The 19,544-nt window shown below is 37.6% G+C and overlaps 1 protein-coding gene across 1 annotated transcript in view; it reads right to left on the bottom strand.

Annotated features, from left to right (window-relative positions):
• Positions 1–19,544, bottom strand: part of LOC140202447 (protein disulfide-isomerase-like) — a 36,495-nt gene that overhangs the window by 6,957 nt on the left and 9,994 nt on the right. Inside the window, exons 3-8 of the mRNA XM_072267312.1 lie at positions 16,376–16,509; positions 16,114–16,251; positions 9,401–9,517; positions 5,728–5,853; positions 4,724–4,918; positions 2,883–3,003 (exon numbers count right to left, since the gene is read on the bottom strand). Of these exons, the coding sequence (XP_072123413.1) occupies positions 2,883–3,003; positions 4,724–4,918; positions 5,728–5,853; positions 9,401–9,517; positions 16,114–16,251; positions 16,376–16,509 (831 nt within the window). The remainder of the gene's footprint in view (positions 1–2,882; positions 3,004–4,723; positions 4,919–5,727; positions 5,854–9,400; positions 9,518–16,113; positions 16,252–16,375; positions 16,510–19,544) is intronic.

The raw sequence follows: 19,544 nt of genomic DNA, 5'->3' as shown, positions 1-19,544 counted from the left end.
ACCCCATGATTGATGAAGGCAAATGCATTGTATGTTTTCTTAACCACCAGTTAACCTGCGCAGCAGCTTTGAATGTCCTGTGGACTCAGGCCCCAAGATCCCTCTGATCTCCACACTGCCAAGAGTCTTACCATTAATACTATAGTCTGCCATCATTTTTGACCTACCAAAGTGAACCACCTCACACTTACCTAGGTTGAACTCCATCTGCCACTTCTCAGTCCAGTTTTGCATCCTACAAATGTCCTGCTGTAACCTCTGACATCCCTCTATACTATCCACAATACCTCCAATCTTTGTGTCATCAGCAAATTTACTAATCCATCCCTTCACTTCCTCATCCAGGTCATTTATAAAAATCACAAAGAGTAGGGGTCCCAGAATAGGTCCCTGAGGCACACCACTGGTCTTCGACCTCCATGCAGAATATATCCCGTCTATAACCACTCTTTGCCTTCTGTGGGCAAGCCAGTTCTGGATCCACAAAGCAATGTCCCCTTGGATCCCATGCCTCCTTACTTTCTCAATAAGCCTTGCATGGAGTACCTTGTCAATTGTCTTGCTGAAAACCATATACACTACATCTACTGCTCTACCTTCATCAATGTGCTTAGTCACAACCTCAAAAAATTTAATCAGGGTCATAAGGCACAACCTGCCTTTCACGAAGCCATGCTGACTATTCCTAATCATATGATGCCTCTTCAATTGTTCATAAATCCTGCCTCTCAGGATCTTCTCCATCAACTTACCAAGCACTGAAGTAAGACTCACTAGTCTATAATTTCCTGGGCTATCTCTACTCTCTTTCTTGAATAATGGAACAATATCCGCAACCCTCCAATCCTCCGGAACCTTCCCGTCCCCATTGATGATGCAAAGATCATCACCAGAGGCTTAGCAATCTCCTCCCTCGCCTCCCACAGTAGCCTGGGGTACATCTCGTCTGGTCCCAGTGACTTATCCAACTTGATGCTTTCCAAAAGTTCCAGCACATCCTCTTTCTTAATATCTACATGCTCAAGCTTTTCAGTCCACTGTAAGTCATCCCTACAATCGCCAAGTATAACCTGAGGTGATAATAGTATAGGTGTTCACCAGATCTGGTGGTTCAGTCCTTCTAGTGAACCTTTGCCTCTCATACTTCACTGATCTAAAGTAACATGTGTGCAGGTTTATCTGCAGATGTAGTTGTCTTGAGTACCAGCAGATGGCCACGCTACCCTCTGGTACAGCCAAGTCTATTGGTTAAACTTCTCTTTATTTTGTAAACCCTGACGTGCTGAATTCCCAGCAGATCAGCCATTTAGGGGTAGTTTAGGGCTGATAAGAGATGAGAGATGGTCATGGAGAGTCAGGAGGATCCAGTGCCAACTCAAAACAAGATGAAAATAGTCTAGGAGAAAACACCTATTGAACTAAATAAATTTTCCCATTATTTTTTCTATCCCTAACAACCTTGGTTACCCAGTTAAAAGGAATTCTATTATCACCAATAATAATAAATATTTAAGAAATCATGTAAAGGGCATCACCATAAGTATTTCAACTTTTAAAAGAGTCTTCCAGCTGCCTCAGACAGGAACTTCCTACTACCATTTTAAAAGATGAAGGTCTGTTGCAAAACAGATCAAGACAAATTTTTTAACTCTTCCACTATTGTTTCTATGCTTTACATTCACTGGGCAAATAAAACCATCCACATGAACTGGATGGGATGCATGCCCAAGGCAGGGTGTGCCCCAGAAGAATATGGAAACATTGGTTCTCCCATACTGCTCACACTCAGTAATCTGGAGGAGTTCTGGGCAGGTGCTACACTATGACTTCGGCTTTCATTCCTGGAGCTGGTAAGATCAGTGCTTTCTTGTTAATGGATAAGTGACTTGGAAAAAAATAATGATTTTGAGCCTTCAGATTAACAACCTGAGAACAGTTACGAATCAACCCCATAGTGAAGTTCATCAGGCCAGATTTGGAAGGGTCAGTTCCTTTCCTAAGAGGCAGTATGGGAAACTGATGGGTTTATGCAACAATCCTGGAGTTTCATGGTCAAATTTCTTTGACCAGAAACATTAACTCTATTCCACTTCCCACAAACACAGTTGAACCTGCCAAGTACTTTTAGCTATTTTCTGTTTTTAGTTTAATTTTATGGTCACCATTACCGATACCAGTTTTACATCAGGGTTATTTCAAATAATTCAGTACTAATTATGCACAATCCTAGGTGGGATTTCAGCTTGTGTTTCCAAGTTCACTTTTGAAAGTTACTCATGTGATCATAACCACTTTCAAAGCTTTGCACACCCCAGCCATAGAGTCATAGATTGTTAACCATTGTGTGTTGGTGAAGGGGTTAGAAGCTTAAAGCGGTGGATTATTGAAAATTAAACCTTTTTTCATAACTATATTTTGATTTATTTTTTCATGTTTTTATTTATCTTAAAAATTCAAGGACTAGGGAAAGTTATCTTCGAATAAATTTCTAGGAGCAGCTTGTCCTTTGAACACGGCATGGCTGAACAATCCACATCAGTGCTATTGTGTAGTGATTTAATATTTAACATAATATTATCTCATAATACAATACATAAAATGCTTTTATCTAATAATTTTAGCTTTACATTTGTTGAAACTAGGTTGTGTACACATATCGCTATCACACGTAATCACGGGAGAACCTAAATTAGAAACATTTATGAATTTCAGTAAAGGCACATGATGGAGTGTGGATGAGGAGTAAAACAGAATAACTCTACACCTTAGTTTGGGTAAACTGAAGGCAAAATTATCTAAAAATTTATAGATCAATTGTGTTTATTTGAATATACAGAATTCAATGTCTGAAATATATGTTCAAGTATTGGGTTAATACTTACAGAACTCAACAAACACATTCTTCGTTTCATCAAAAGCAATGTTTTCAAAATTCTTCCCAACCAAAATTTTAACAGGATTCTTGTCCCAGTCTTCTGGTATGTCTTTACTCTTTAAATAAGGCTTTAAATGATTTGAAGAAACTTTGATTATAGTGGATAGAATGGGAATATATTGTAAACAATTTAAAATTAAGATCAGTGATTGACTAGAAAGTTAAAACACTGCCAATGCATAAATCTGGAGCAGAAAACAAACCGGGATTCCTTTGCCTCTACAGAAGCTACTTGATCCAATGAGTTCCTCCATTAGTTTGTTTTTTGCATGCTGTTGACCACCTGACTAACTCTGAGAGTGGAAATGGAGGTGATATCAGGGATGGCAGCTCTATTTTAGAAACAAGGCCACCCTAACCTCAGTGGCAGATGAAGCACATTCTTGTGCATATTCAGAGACTCATTCAGGGAAGCATGTGAGGGTGTAGGCCTTATGATCAACATGGTCTCCTGGACAGGAAGTGGCCACTGCTCTCTTACATGTTTCTAAAACTTGAAGTATCAATGGAAGGCACCTTGGAAAGAGTTTGGAGAGATGGCACCAATGTTATCTCTACAAATTTTCCAGTTCCACTGACAGGGTAAGTGAACCAGTATCAGTGACTTCCACTAGGACACCACCACCATTGTTAAGGTCTTACCTATGCTGTAGGCTCCACTGGAGAAACTGTATCATTCACGTCTCAAACAAACACTCTATTCTGAGCTCTGTCACCAGGAATTGATTACAGTAAGCAGAAGAAAAGATTCAAAAATGTCTCCCAAAGCCTGCTTGAAAAAAATGCTCGGCCCGACTGATTCCTATGAATCCCTGGCTCGGGACTGCTCAAAATGGGGAAGGAACTTTCAGGATAGCACTGAGAACCTTAAGTCCATGAACTGAAAGCACACGGAAACTCAGTGTAAATGACAAAAGTAGTACACACCCCTCGATCTACCCAGACTCTAATTCCATTGGGCATCTCTTGTCCGTTCTCTGATACAGCCAGCAAATCCTAAATGGGCCTCATTAGTGACATCAAATCCCACAGAATCAGAGGAGAATCAAGATGTCCACAATCCTGAGGGATTACCTAGAAATAAGATCAGGAACACCAAATTATGTGTGGATGTTTCTTTGTTGAAATTGGTTTGCTAGGGCCAATGTATTTGTATTAACTTAAATTTAAAAACATAATCAAATTTCACTTACTTTTGCATTCTTAGCAAGGCTCACAAAGGGTGGTGAATCTCTGGAACTTTCTAACTAAGAAGGTTGTGGAGGCCAGATCATTAAGGGCAGTAAAAGCGGAGGTAGTTATAACTATGATTGTATTGATTGGAGGGGTAGGTTTGAGGGGCCGAATGGCCTTATATTTTCTTCTGTTCTTATGTTGTGCATAATACACTCTAGAAATTCATCATTTTACCTATTATGTTAATGCTTCAATATATTGAAGGGTCTAAATATCATTACCTGTGGCTATGACTATTTAAACTGCCTTTCTTTCTCTTTGTACTTACTTCAAAAGGAGCTCTTAGAACATTATGTAACTGAGCATTGAAAGATGCTCAGTTTTTGCATCGTTCAGTGACATGGTAAAATCTGACCTTTTGTGTGCTGTGATTGATTTCATACTTCAGATCTTATTCACGGTACAAGAAATGAATAGTACTCAGGATAAGACTTTCAAATCAAGACTATATAAAGTAGGGATAATGTAAAGAGTTAACATTTTACAATAATTTGTAAACTCCTCTCTTAAAAATCTAACAAGGGCAAAATTCTATTAGAAATTAGGGTGTACCTCAACATTTCCATTAAGGCCCTTCTGACAGAAGCTTTTCACGTTATCTGTGCTAATTTCATCAAATGGAAACTTGTATTTCTTAGTAGTGGTGATGTTGATTAAACGAATTGTTGGTGCATCTTCTTTCTTTACAGAGAAGTAGTCCAGCACATGATCGTTGTCGCCGTTAATATCAATATAAACAAAAAGAATCTGAAAAATATCGAAATAACTGGGTTTGAGTCTAGTCTGTAAACGGTGGTTTGTATCATATATTACCTACTAAAATCTGATACTTAGGAAAGATCCTCTGTCTTATTGTCAATATAGTTACATGTATGATTTCTTTCAATGTTGTAATTTGTTTACCAAAGGAAGACAGGAATGTTGATTGTCCAAACTAGGGATTAACTGTACTGAAAACTAAAATCATACAATCAAGACTCAGAAGAAACTCTAAAATTGAGCATAAGTTTAATGTGATAATCAAGTTCTCACCCTTACCTCTTTTAAGTTACCCAGGATACTGCAAGTATTAAATTACTGCATGTATTAAATGCTGTATGTGTGAGACAAAGACAATGAGTGCTTGTGTGTGTATGTAATTATGTGCACACACATGTTCTTTACAGCAAATGTTTCAAATTAATGAATTTCCAGTATGATGTTTTACCACAGAACTGCTTGACATTATTCGTGTAACAGTTAGTGTTTGTAACATTTTAATGTATCAACATTTCTGAATGTGTCAAAAGCTGAAAAGCCTGCTGCTCAAAATGGTATTATAAAACACATATTTTAAGGATCAAGTCAATAGATCTTCTAATCCCGATACAAAGTTGTCCTTTCAAACATGAGTAATTTTCCACCTTTAAACTTGTCTTTAAGAAGCTATTCAAAGTATAAGTGCTTCATAATGAAAAAGAGAAACAAAACCATTCCAATAGCTCTTAAAACACCTGTAATTGATTCACTGGGAAACAGTGGAAGGGTTTAATAGACGTGAGCTATGTATTCTATACCTTGCCTCTGAAGAAAGCTGCAGCAGCCCTAAAATTCTCCAAATGATGATTGTGTTCTTTAATTGTCTTGTTGATGAACAACAGAATGTGGTTGTCAATTTTAGCATCAAATATTTTTGGATTATTCTGCAAATTAAAAATGAGTGGTGAGAACTAGTTGGACAGAACACTGCAATGCATAATTGTGCAAATTATTTGTATTAAAACATTATTTGGTAGCAATACAAAAACCAGTGTAAAACAGATTCTTTATCCACTAGTTGACGCATATTATTGAATCATCCCTTCTTTTTCGCAGTACTACCAGATCAAAGGAAAGGCAATAATATCTTGAAAATAACTAAACAATTTCAAGATCACTGAGGTATTTTTTCAAAGTGCTTCTGCATTGTCAATATTGAAGGAAACTCTTGCCTAACCAGACCCTTCTTACCTTATATGTCCCAAAATAGATTAGATCAGAGAATGATTCTTCTTCCACTCTCGAAATTTGGCTTTCCATGTAATTTATTTAGCTTCATATCTACACAAAGTATTAATTCTTTCAAAATGTAAAATATTGTTCATTTTACCAAATTATATGTAAATTAAATTTATTTTCATCTTTTCACAACTGAGTTTTAATCAATGACAACTTATTTAAGGATTTGTATTAATATCGCTGGATAACAAAGATTTTGCTTCCTGAACACTTTAGGGTGTATCTTATGTATTTTGGGCTGCTGATCATGAAAAGCACCATGAAATTTCCCAATCAGGCACAATTTTTTTGAAATCCCCTATATTTGTTATTTCAATTCGTCATTCAAGCCAGAATGTGATGCCCAGGAAGGCATTTTTGTTGGTCCGCAAATCAAACAGTTAATCAGACAGGCAATTTAAAGAACTTCGAGTTGGACTGTAGAAAATCAAGTGGAAGGCATTGAAGGATGTCGTTGAAATTTTCTTGGCAACTACAGAGCACCAAGCTATGTGCAGCTGGTTGACAACATGTTTCAAGCATACAAAGCCATGAAGTGCAACACGTCACTAAAGATTCATTTTCTGCTTTCCTCTGCAAATCTTGGCACTGCCAGCGGCAATCATGGTGAAAGGTTTCACCAGGGCATCATGGTCATGGAGAATCCGTATCAGGATAAACGGAATCTATTGGTGCTGGCTGATTATTGTTGGACACTTAAACAAGAAGCTTCAGACACTGAGTACAAATGAAAATCATCGACAAAACATTTTTAGCTTAGTTGAATGATTGCAACTAAGCACCATTATGCAATTAAATGCATTCTATTTAATAAAAGTTAATTTCCTGTCTCTCCAAATTTCTACACCATAAAAGTAGTCTGAAATTATATTTGTGTTCACTTTCAAGCAGTCTATCATAAACAAAAAAAAACATTGAGGAAGCAACACTTTCAAAAAAAAATTGTCCAGTGTATATAAAATTTTGGGGGAATAATTTTCTCTAAACTCTTTTCCCAATACAGACAACTTTGACTTTAAAACTCAGCTGGCTTTATTTAGGGATTATTAATTGGTTTTTCATTGAGAAATAAAATGGTAGGTTTAATTTGGACAGGTTATCATTTAAAAGTATTTTTCCCAATTTTAGAGAAACAAAAAAGAAATCCCTACAACTTCTTATCAAAAATAGCAGCCAAACTCCTTGCTTCACATTGCTAACTCAGCTTACATGTTGGATGCTTTGTATTTTTAAATAAAATCACCTGGGATAATTGGCCCTCTGCGAGTTTACCTGTGGCAAAATCTCCATAGTATAGACAGCACTTATGCACTTCCCTGCTAAGTTTACAACGTTACCATAAGAGCTGCCCCGAAGAAATCTGTCAAACTGGCACTTCCCTGCCTTCTCCATTCCCCATGACATTGATTTCCAGAAAATCTGAATAAATAATTCTGAGCTTATATTTTATGAGGTTGTATTACCAGTTTTAGTAGAGTTTAAAATAAAAATAGCAATTTTGGTTGATTGTATCCTGGATTTCTTGCGATCAAGCTGGTCCTCAATAATTAGACTAAAAATTAATCCAGAAAATATCTAACAAACAATGTGGGTTTTCAATTTGTCACCAAGTTCTGACTGCAACGTTCCTTATTTTCCTTAATCCCCTGTGCAGGCTAATGTCGTCTATTGGTAACATAAATCAGTAGATGTCCTCTAATGGCACAGAAGGAGGCTATTTAGCCTATTTAATCATACTGGCTCTCAAAGCTATCACAGCTTTCACACATATCTCTATCTTACTCTCTGTCACATGCCTATCAACCTTATTCTAATACTTTGGGCACCTAGCTGCATAAGGGGTAAGTTCAGGTAGCCAATTAATCTATTAAACAGCAGAGTGTTAAGATTAGGGAGGCAATCAAACACACTCAGGGCACAACCACATATTTACAGGGACAATATGCTAACTCCACACAGTAACACTCGTCTGGATCAAACCTGGGCTTATGGTGCCATGAAACAATAAGACTACCTGCCACAGCACAGAACGACCTCCCTGTGGTCTATTGCCTAGAACTGGCCTCGATATTAATGTAAAGACAAAACCATGTTATAACTTAATGGAGAAAGTTGCTCGTTTTCCAAGGACTTCCCATGAGATTTTATTCGACGATGCTTTACCATCATCTCGGCTTGGATTTGTGATGAGAGTATGTTCACTAAATCCTGTAGGTTCTCTGTCATTTGTCCTTTCACTGTTGGGTGTCCTCATTCAACTCGTGATTTATACTCCTCCACAATATAGACCTTTTATGATAAGAATTTGATCTACCAGGTTCCTCAACAATTCATTTACCAGCCTACTTAAACTGATACCCAAAGATAAAATATAACATGTACATTGAAACATTGAAATGTACAGTGAAATGCGTGGTTTGCGGCAATCACCGCCACTTTCTGAGGATGTGCTGGAGGCAGCCAGCAAGTGTTCCCATGCTTCCAATGCCAATATAATACGCCCACAACTTAATAACCCCAACTCATGCACCCTTGGAATGCGGAGGAAACTGGAGCTTCTGGAGAAACTCGCGCACTCATGTGGAGAACATGCAAACTCCTTACAGACAGCAGCAGGAAATCAACCATATTTAAACTATTGGGCTACGATGACTATATTTTTCTCACTTCAGCTATTGTTTCTCCTGTCAAGTAGCTCAAGATTCAAATCCATTTATTATCAAAGAGTGTATAAATTATACAACCTTGGGGAAAAGGCAGGTAGATGGAGAGGAGTCATGGCCAGATCAGCCATGATCTCATTGAATGGCGGAGCAGCTCGACGGGCCAGTTGGCCGACTCCTGCTCCTAGTTCTTATGTTCTTGAGATTTGCTTGCTCACAGGTAGCCACAAAGAAAGAAACCCAAAAGAACCCAATTTAAACAAAAAAAGAATAAAAATAAAAATAAAATACCAACACTTGATGCACTAGAGAAAGATAAAAAAAAATACAAGTCATGCAAACAATTGAAGTAATATCAGCATTCCGAACCAAAAATTTGTAGTCTTTCCACAAAAATATAGTTGTTTAACCTGCTCTCTATCTTTGTCATTGTTTTTTATTATAGAGCTTCAATATTCACAGTGTTTTGGTTTACTTATATAAAAGAATACATTATTCTATTTAGGAAACAAAACCATTGGCAACATACCTCTTCAGTAAATTCAGTAACAAGATGTATTTCATTAACATGGATAAACTTAGTTAGTTCATCCTTAACCAAACCCATCTGATTATCAATTTCAAAATCATTTCTCCGATCATCATACTAAAGGGAAAAAAATGTCAAGTTAATTATACTTTCAACAAAGAAATTCACCACTGCTCAAATACAAATACCTTTGTTCATTACAATTAAGATAAGGAGGCTGTTTCTACAATTAGAAACATCAGCAAAATTTTGCTAACAAATGCCTAGGGCTCACTTTCTGTAATTGGCACAAATTAAACTATTTTTTAATTACATAAATCCAGATAATTGTCTCACAGCTTGAAAGTAAGCACACAATTAAGACTAAAAGTCAGAGCAATGGTCTAGATGGAAATCCTCAATGACACCATTTTAACTGAGAATAGGTGTGCAACTAATCACAGAGTGTGGTTAAAAACATATGCTGTTGAATAAGCATCCATGAGGGCTGTTTAATAGTTGACAATTCCAATTAAATACAACCAGGCTATAGCCCTCTACAGACACGAGTATAATCTTCACACATGTTGGCCACTAATAGTTCTCTTGTGGTTTTGCTTACATGAAGTTAGGACAAAGCAAATTTCTTTCAGAATACATTAATGACTCTAAGCTTGCATTTTAAAACAGCTTTAACAATGTAAAAATGTCCCAGGAGAGTTCAAGGAAGTAATTATCAAATAAAATCTAGTATCCATTGGTTGAAACAATAATCTAGAAATGTGGAGCACGGAGAACTAGGAGGGTTGTATAACTGGGGAAAGTTACATTCAGAGGGAGGTGGGAGACTATGGGAATATGATGAGAATTTTTGAAGTAGTTTAGCTATGGTGATAGGAATGTATACATCTAGAAATTATATGGTTTTCTTGATTGACATAAATGTCGAGCAGATAGAATCAATGCATTACTTAATTGTTCCTAGAACTGAACATGTCTTAGAGAAAATGATCTGCCTTTTAACTAACTTAATTCATTTATTTACATCTTGCCTCTTCTGCTTCCTTAAATTCACCTCTATTTTGCGCTCTCTGGCTCTTATTACTCTCTGTCCTCATGTGTTTTAATTTCCTTCTTCACTCAATGTCAGCAAATGCAAGGAGATAATTATTGACCTCAGGAAGAGGAAACCGGAAGTCCATCAGCCAGTCCTCATTGGGGATCAGAGGTGGAGAGGGTCAGTAACATTAAATTCCTCAGTGTTGACATTTCAGGGGATCTGTCCTGGGTCCAACATAAATGCAATTACAAAGAAAGCACAGCAGTGCCTCTACTTCCTTAGAAGTTAACAAAGATTTGGCATGACCTCTAAAACTTCGTCAAACTTCCATAGATGTGTGATGGAAAGTATACTGACTGGCTGCAACACGACCTGGTTTTGAAACACCAAAGCCCTTGAATGGAAAACCAACAAAAAGTAGTGGGTCCAGCCCAGTCCATCAAGGGTAAAGCACTCCCCACCATTGAGCACATCTACATGGAGCACTGTCGCAAGAAAGCGGCATCCATCATCAAGGACCCCCACCACCCAGGCCATGTTCTCACCTTGCTGATGCCATCAGGAAGAAGGTACAGGAGCCTCAGGACTCACACCACCAGGTTCAGGAATAGTTATTACCCTCAACCATCAGGCTCTTGAACCAGAGGGGATAACTTCACACAGTTTCACTCGCCCCATCACTGAACTGTTCCTACAATCTATGGACTCAAGGACTTTTCATCTCATGTTCTCAATATTTATTGCTTGTTTATTTATTATTATCATTTATTTTATTTTTCTTTTGAACTTGCACAGTTTGTTGTCTTCTGCACATGGTTTGTTTGTCCATCCTGTGGTGGTCTTTCATTGATACTATTATGTTTCTTGGATTTACTGAGTGTGACTTCAAGAAAACAAATCTCAGAGTTGCATGTGGTAACACAGGTGTAATTTGATAATAAATTTTCTTTGAACTTGATTTTCAGTGAAGAGCAGCCAGAGGTATGCTATGGTTTGCTAGGGATAAGAGCCAACTTGATGTGTAGACTGCCTTTAAGGTCAGGTCCTCCTCAGTTACTCACACATCTCCCCAGCCATCACTACTATAAAACTTCTCTTTTCCATCGACATACATGTTCAACCCATGTACCTTGCATTCCCGTTCTATTTATCCCTTACCTTTAACTCTCCATCCACATCTGTCCACCTTAAGTAACCTTCCTCTATGACATGAACTCACTCAGCCTCAAACTGTTGTCCTCTTCACTCTTTCTTCAACCAATTTCCCTACACTTAATTTCTATCAATTATGCTCTAAGCAATTGGATTTACTTTCAAAATTCCCTCCCCCAATTATATGCTCTTAAAACAGATTGAATTTGAAAGAAGATACTGTCCAGTTATGTATCACCATTTTTTCCCTTTAATACATTGCCACAGCAATGAATACAATCATGTTATCCAGCCTTCAGAACCTGACAAAGGGTCTATAACTTAAAATTAACTCTGTTCTCCTTTTCATAGATGCTTCCCGATCTGCTCTCTTTCCAGCATTAATTGTTTATATCTCATCTTCTCACTTTTTTATTAGCTGAATAGACTTCCTAAAACAAAGAAAAAACTTCCTAAAATATATAAATTTTATGTTATGAAATATGAGAGTTAGTGTGGAGAATTAATTCATGGAATTCTTAAAAGATGGTGCCTAGCTCTGTATGTTGACAAGAGGAAACAGGATATTTTGAATCTAGTACTATGTGAAGGTAAAGGGATAGTTGATCATCTGGTAAATAAGATATTTAGTGATTAATGATCATAATATGAAGGAATTTCATATAGAAATAGGGTATGATTTAGGTTAATTTGAAACCAGGGCCTTGGACTTGAATAAAGAACACCTCAGTTCAGTTGGTAAGGGTAACCCTGTATATCTCCCAGTCTCTCTCCATTCTGACATGAAGGGCCGTGGCCTGAACGTCAACTGCTGTGAGTGAGTGAGTGTGAGAGAGAGAGAGAGAGAGAGAGAGAGAGAGAGAGAGAGAGAATGAGAGAGAGAGAGAGAGAGAGAGAGAGAGAGAGAGAGAGAGAGAGAGAGTGTGTGTGTGTGTGTGTGTGTGTGTATGTGTGTGTGGTTCCATTCTAATATTTCTGCCTTTGGCCACCTGCTTGCAGCAACAATACTCAAGGTAAGCTTAAGGAACAATATCTGGTACGTTGCAGCCCTTGGCACTTCAAAATATACTTACTCTTTCAGGTAACCACTCTTCATTCTCACTTGTTGGATGTAGCTGCTCCTTTCTATTTCAGTTTCTTTCTTTTTTATCTTCCATCTCTAAACTGATTTTTAATGGAATTGTTGCCTTGAAAAAAATTGGTCTTCTGTCTTTCTGTCTGTAACTTAAAACACACTCTTCTACGTCTGACAAAAGTTCCCTGATCTGAAACACCAGTACAGTTTCTCTTTGTGAATTCTGCTTGATCTGTTCATTACTGCCAACATTTTCAGTTTTCATGTCAGAGTTCCAGTATCTGTATTTATTTTTGTTTTAATGTGATGCAGGTTCAAAGGGCAGATTTCACAGCTGGAATAGCTGAGGAAGTCAGCATTGCTGCTGAGCCCAGTAAGAACATGATCAGACCAGCACTGATGTGCCAGGATTTAGCTGAAGCAGAAGACAATCAACGCTCAGGATTTCCAAGTTTCTCCATAGTGGAGTGGTTAAAAGCTGCCAGATAAAGTTCGAAGTTCAAAGTTCAACGTAAAATTTATTATCAGAGTGCAGACCCGCCACCACATACAACCCTCAGATTTTTTTTCCTGTGGGAATTCTTAGCAAATTTATGGGACAGTGGGGTAGAGGGAACAGCAGGAATTAATGAAGTTCTTTTGATGATTATATTCAAAGTTTCATGTTTTCTGTAGAATGGGCCTATTGGATCCTAGTGCTTGTCGCTTATGATCATTTATTGAGTGTTACAAAAAGAACGAACAAGCTGAAGCATCAACAGAACAAAGAGAAGACCAGACTAAAAAGTAGTCGTGATCGTCTCATACTCAACTTGGAGATAACAGCAAATTCCAGTGATGACGACTAACCTACGAAATAGCTGGATTCAAGTGTCACAACACCTGCTACTAAAAACTAAGATGACAAATATAAATGCAATTGTACCATAATTACTGGAAAATTCACTGAACAATTACATATACAGTATATAGGTGATTATATAAAAAATATAAAAATACAAGCAAGAACAGGGAAATTAAACTACAAGGGGGAGGGGGAGCTGGGGGGGCTTGGGGGTTCTAACATTTAACTATCATTCATTCTTTGCGGCGCTCCTCTGTTTTCATGGATGTTTGCGAAGAAAAAGAATTTCAGGATATATATTGTATACATTTCTCTGACATTAAATGTACCTACTGAAACTATTGAAGGCAAATACAAGAAAAATATTAATTCTACGTCCCAATCCAACAGGCCTGAAATGCAGCCCAGGTTCCAATTTCCTTCTCCTTCACTCTTTCCACCTTCTTCATCCCCTGTAACCTGCAAAAGACTGAACTCACACTGCTGGGAATAGAAGGCGAATGTAACTAATTCTATGATTGAATGAAAGTTGTTGCATAAACATTAAATTTAGATTAAGAATTGATAATTTTTTTTCAATATATGCATTTTTAGGCCAAAACCAGCAAAACAAGTTAGCCCAACCAAGGAATCTCTATATAAGAATGCATAATTCACTATAAATTGATCTTTAAACAATCATTAGGGTGATTTCACCATTTTGTGCATTAAAATGTGCAATTCCAGCAGGAGCGATTGCAGACATTGCAGTTACTGCCTCATTGCTATTAAGACATTTTGGAAACATCAGAACCTGAAAGGGAAGCAACTCCACGATAGCTGCAATAGCTTTAGGTAAAGGCCATCGGGGGAGGAGGAAAAATAGTGGAATAAGTGGAGGGGGAGGTCATTTGTATTCAGTATACATGGCTCAAACCCTGCATCCCCTCTTCCCACATATATCATTATTGATCATTCAGCATTAAGGGGTAGTGCACAGGCAGAGATAATAGAGGCATTCAAAGGTCTCAGGCACATGAATATGCAGAGAACGGAGGAGGCCATGCGCGTGCTGTAGCTTAATTAGGCGTGAATAGCTTAATTAATTTGGCACAACAGAGAAGGCTGAAGAGCTGTTCCTGTACTGTACTGATTTCTCAGATCCTCTCCCATATGGCAACAAGTCGGTAAAAATAAGAACATACTTGCATACTGTGATCAACATTAAACACAATGAGATCCAGTGATGGTTTTATCAATATAAGGAAAACCTACTAAATCAGGCAATGCCTTAATAGTGACTCACAAGAGACTGCAGAGACTGGAATCTGGAGCAACACACAAAATGCTGAAGGAACTGTGTAGGTCAGGCAACATCTGTGAAACTCTAAACATCGACTATCCATTTCTCTCCGTAAAGGCTGAGTTCCTTCATCAGCTTTTGTGTATAGTTTAATATTTTCAGCTTGTTGACTTCTGCATGAATTTTCTTTGTTTTAGCAAGAACTAAAATCATTTATGACTCCGGAGCTCATGCAAATCAGAATAATCAATTCAGACCATGTCCAAAATGATCTTTTTGTACATTTTATGCATAAAAAAATCATAAATAGGTTCAATTTCTCAGCCCATACATATACATTAAATATATAAATAATTCCATTTTGAATTAATTGCTAAATATTTGTACATTAAGGTGTAAGTGGCATGACTGATTCAGAGGCAGTGAGCACAAGTAGAGTTAGATGTTAGTAAAATGAATGGTTCATACGCCTAATTGTGGGATTATACACTGTGACAAAAAAGGTAGAGGCCAACGTATGAGTATTAAAACCCACAGAACTTGCATTTTTCCTGGAAGTGCAGACGGCAAGTATCAGATTTCCATTCCAGTAGGAAGCAAAGAGGTGATGGAGAGACACTAGCAGTTAGCAGGAGATGGGAGCACACAGTATGTGTGGGCCCAGGACAGAGGTCAGTGATTGTCAGAGTGGGGAAAGTGTTAGATGCGATCCATGGTGGAGTCTGCTGGTGCTGCTGGGAAGGGGTATTCATGTCTGATTGTGAGATTAAGCAGAATCGCCAGCACAGGCCATCAGTGCTGCCCCAACTACTGCTTGGTCTTCACTTGCTAAAGTTGACTGATGACAAGAGGACAAACATCAGCTGTTCCCAGCAGCAGCCACAACACAACACCATCAATAGCATGCATAAAATGCTTTTTAAGCATTCAGAATACAAGTTGTCCCTTAGCTCCCCATCACACTATTGTTCCTCATTTACCCCCAGAAACAAAAACACCCAATAAATTGCCAAAACTAAAATCATTTATGACTCCGGAGCTCATGCAAATCAGAATAATCAATTCAGACCATGTCCAAAATGATCTTTTTGTACATTTTATGCATAAAAAAATCATAAATAGGTTCAATTTCTCAGCCCATACATATACACTAGAACTAGAAATACTTCCTAGTTCTTTCTTGCAACTAGGAAGTATTTTCTAAAATTTATCCTACAGTTCAGATCGGGTCTTTACGAGAACTGTTTAAAGATGTCAAGGCTCAGCTGGTCAATTGCCATAAGATAGTCCAAGTGAAATAAGAAAACTTCACAGAACTTACCATTTTGAACATTACTATGGTACTCTTCGAAATTCCATACTTCTCAAAAGCCTCTGCATTATTGGTGATAGCAAATGGTATTTCCACAACATCATTGGCTACGTCAGAAAATGTTTTCACGTCGTCATTTTCAAGGTCCTCAATAAAGAAATGTAAAATCAGCGGTATAGGTTTCTTCCGATATAACAAAGGATAATGTCAAGAAAATAATTAAAAGTGCATTTTGCAAGTTTTTGAAAATCTTTCACGGTAAAATCATTACCTTGAAAAAGCCAACTATGGCAACCTCAGCTGAATCAATAAAGGCTTCAACTTCAGCTAGACCATCTAGAAATGTATAGGTGGGACCAGCTCTTCTTTTTAACCAGCTGACAATGCCTTTTGCATTTCTTTTCCCTTTGAAGCATAAAAAATCGACTAATCGTCAAAATATATGGCAATTCAAATAATCCAAAATCACTAGGACATGTGTCTAAGATCAACATTTATTTAACTATTATACTTATAACATTTTAAATAAATTCACTTTCAGAAATAGAATATAGCTGCTGAAAGAAAGGGTCACTTAACTTCATATACCTGAGCCTACTGAAGGGTGGGTAATTGACAGATGTGCGCTGTGAAGACAAATATCACATCCTTGTGAGGCAAAAATGTAAACACAAATTGTACCAGTAATCACTTTCATTAAGTAAAATGCTCTTCTGAAGGAATATTCTGCTAATCAGGGAATTGTTTACATTAATGTCATTTCATTAGACTGAAACCAGGGTTTTGGCCTGAAATGTTGATTATACCTTTTTCCAAAAAACCTGCCTGGCTTGCTGAGTTTCTCCAGCATTTTGTGTGTGTTACTAGAAATACAAACTGCATTTTAAAAAAGAATAATTCTGCAGAGTTTCACGGGACATTATCAAGTCATAAGGAAGATAGGTACAAGTGGAAAGGACTAGCTATTTAGAGAATTGGACACTTCCCACCATTCAGTGAATTCTTGACAGATCAGTGACATTTTTTGCATGCACATTTCTTTTCTCCTTACTGTTTAATACCTTAGCTTAATAAAAATCTATTTATTTCAGAAAAATAATAATAATTGCCTAGCAATGATCGTCACTTTGAGGCAAAAAGCTCCAAAATTTTCTCATCCGTTTGCTGACATAAGTAATCAAAGAATATGGACATATTTTCGTTCACTTTCTTCAATGACTTCAGCCAGCAAAAATATTTTCTTTCTACCTCTGGAATCAAATCACTCGTTAACCTTGTGAATTTCAGGGTACAGTTCCAGTTTTTGTAATCACTCACAATCAAACTCTGAATGTCCAGGCACATCTGGTAAATGACCTTATTATGTTGGGAGTAGGTGAACGTGCAACATAAATTTTAGCATGGACCAGTTGGATCAAATGCCTTATTTCTGCAAAATATGCCTCATATAATTCCAGGAATTGTACCTGGGTGTTTCCAATGCATTAGACACTGGCAGTTTACACCTTGAACCCGGAATGATCTCTTCAATTGGCAGTATGGGTCCGATTTAAAATTTGTCTTTATTGCAGATAATAAAGCAGTAGCTAATTTAGCATTAGTTGGCTCAATCGATAACACTACCCAAATGGTGGTTTGGAACATGGAAAATTACCACACTAGAGCAACACTAGAGCTCTTCTAAAGCTGTAACAGGCACTTTAGTGATTAACAGACAGCAGGTGGGAATCAATAGGACCCAAGATGGGGTTTTAAAAATCATACTAAACAATCTAGGTAAAGTGGGGTGACTGGGAAAAAAACAAAACTATTCATTAAGGAAAAGTCCTCTTTTTTAGATGTGACAATATCCAATTCAGCAGCCCAAGAATGGTTGCTCACATGGGTGATACTCAAATGCGGCCATTTCTGGCCTGTTGGGCAGAACTTTCAAAAGCTCGACAACATATACCTCCTTGCTCAAAGACAGACTCATATCGGCTATAATTTGAACCTCTCAATGCTAAAGATGAATTATTGTTCTTTTAATGTACCTTGTTACGGTCTTTCATTTTATTTATCTACCTGCACTGTATTTTCTCTCTAACTGCAAAACTGTATTCTGTATTCTGTTTTCTTTTTACTTCCTCAATGAATGGCATGCAGACAAAGTTTTTCACTACATTCCAGTACAGGGACCAACATCAGTCCAATCTAATCCACTCTAATTTTTCAGAAACTGATATCTCATCTCAGGAATCACCTTAAAATGCCTCTTCTCAGCAAAGCCTTTGCACTTTTTCCTGAAGTATGATTGGCAGACCTGAGAATAATACTCCTGTTGTTTTGGAAAGGTTTATCCTGACATCCTTGATTCTTACCTCCAATCCTACTTCCCAGGATCCTCGGCCGTTTGAAGCATTTTATCAATTTGAGTTGCTTTCTTCTAATATAACATGGAATATATCTACAGACCCCATTTAGAATTATGCTCATTGGTTTACGTTGCCTCTTATGGTTCTTGACAAATGCAACACTACATATTTTTTGGTGTAAAATTTCATCTGCCGCCCATCCACCCATTCTGCAGGCTTATCCACATTTCCCTGAAATTTTTTAATATCAGCCTCATGGTTTACTAAACTTCCAACATTTGCATCAGTCTCAAGTTTGGAAATTGTACTCTGGACTCTAAAGTCCAAGACATTAATATATGTTTGCAGAAACAATGGTTCCTGGGGACATCAACTTCTCCCTCCTGTCTGAAAACAAACCTTCAATGAATCTCTTTGCTTCCTGTTAGAAAGCCAGTTTTGAAGGAGCAACATTCTTAAACTGTGTCCTAATGACTGATCCAAATCCGCAAAACGCTGGCAAATTGGTAGAACAAGTAACTAGGTCATTCCCACCATTGCTTGAGCTCCTAAAGCAATGAGTCTCAATGTGAACATTCAATTCTTGTAGATGTGATGCTATTGTACAATGTTCTCTGAAGTCACAGGATGAGGATGAGAACCTGATCTCACACAGTGTGCTGTTATGGGTAGGCACTCAGAGATGCTGATTTGTAATATTTCTTATCCTGTCCTAACTTCCTTGCAACATTGAGCACAAGGGGATAACTGATGAATATTCCAAGGCTAACCAATGGAAGACTCTGAAAGAAGTTCAGATAAAGTTCAGATATAGAGACCCTTCAGCCTCTATAGATGCAGGTCTGTTTCCTCCCATTAAGCTCAGCTCCTCCATTCAGGTTCAATGTAGTCAAAAGGCATGAAACAGAACTTCCTGATACCTTCGCCATCATTTTGGGGGATTCTAACTAGGCCAGCTTGATAAAATCACTAAATAATTATTATCACCAAAGGAAATAACACACTGGACCACTGTTATACTAAGATCCAGAGTGCCTACTGTGCTATCCCAGGCCCACACTTTGGCAAGTCTGATCACCTGGCTGC

The sequence above is a fragment of the Mobula birostris genome, chromosome 9 (genome assembly GCF_030028105.1).
Source record: "Mobula birostris isolate sMobBir1 chromosome 9, sMobBir1.hap1, whole genome shotgun sequence".
Taxonomy (NCBI): domain Eukaryota; kingdom Metazoa; phylum Chordata; class Chondrichthyes; order Myliobatiformes; family Myliobatidae; genus Mobula; species Mobula birostris.
The sequence above is the reverse complement of the archived record's forward strand: the minus strand, read 5'-3'. Positions and strand labels throughout refer to the sequence as shown.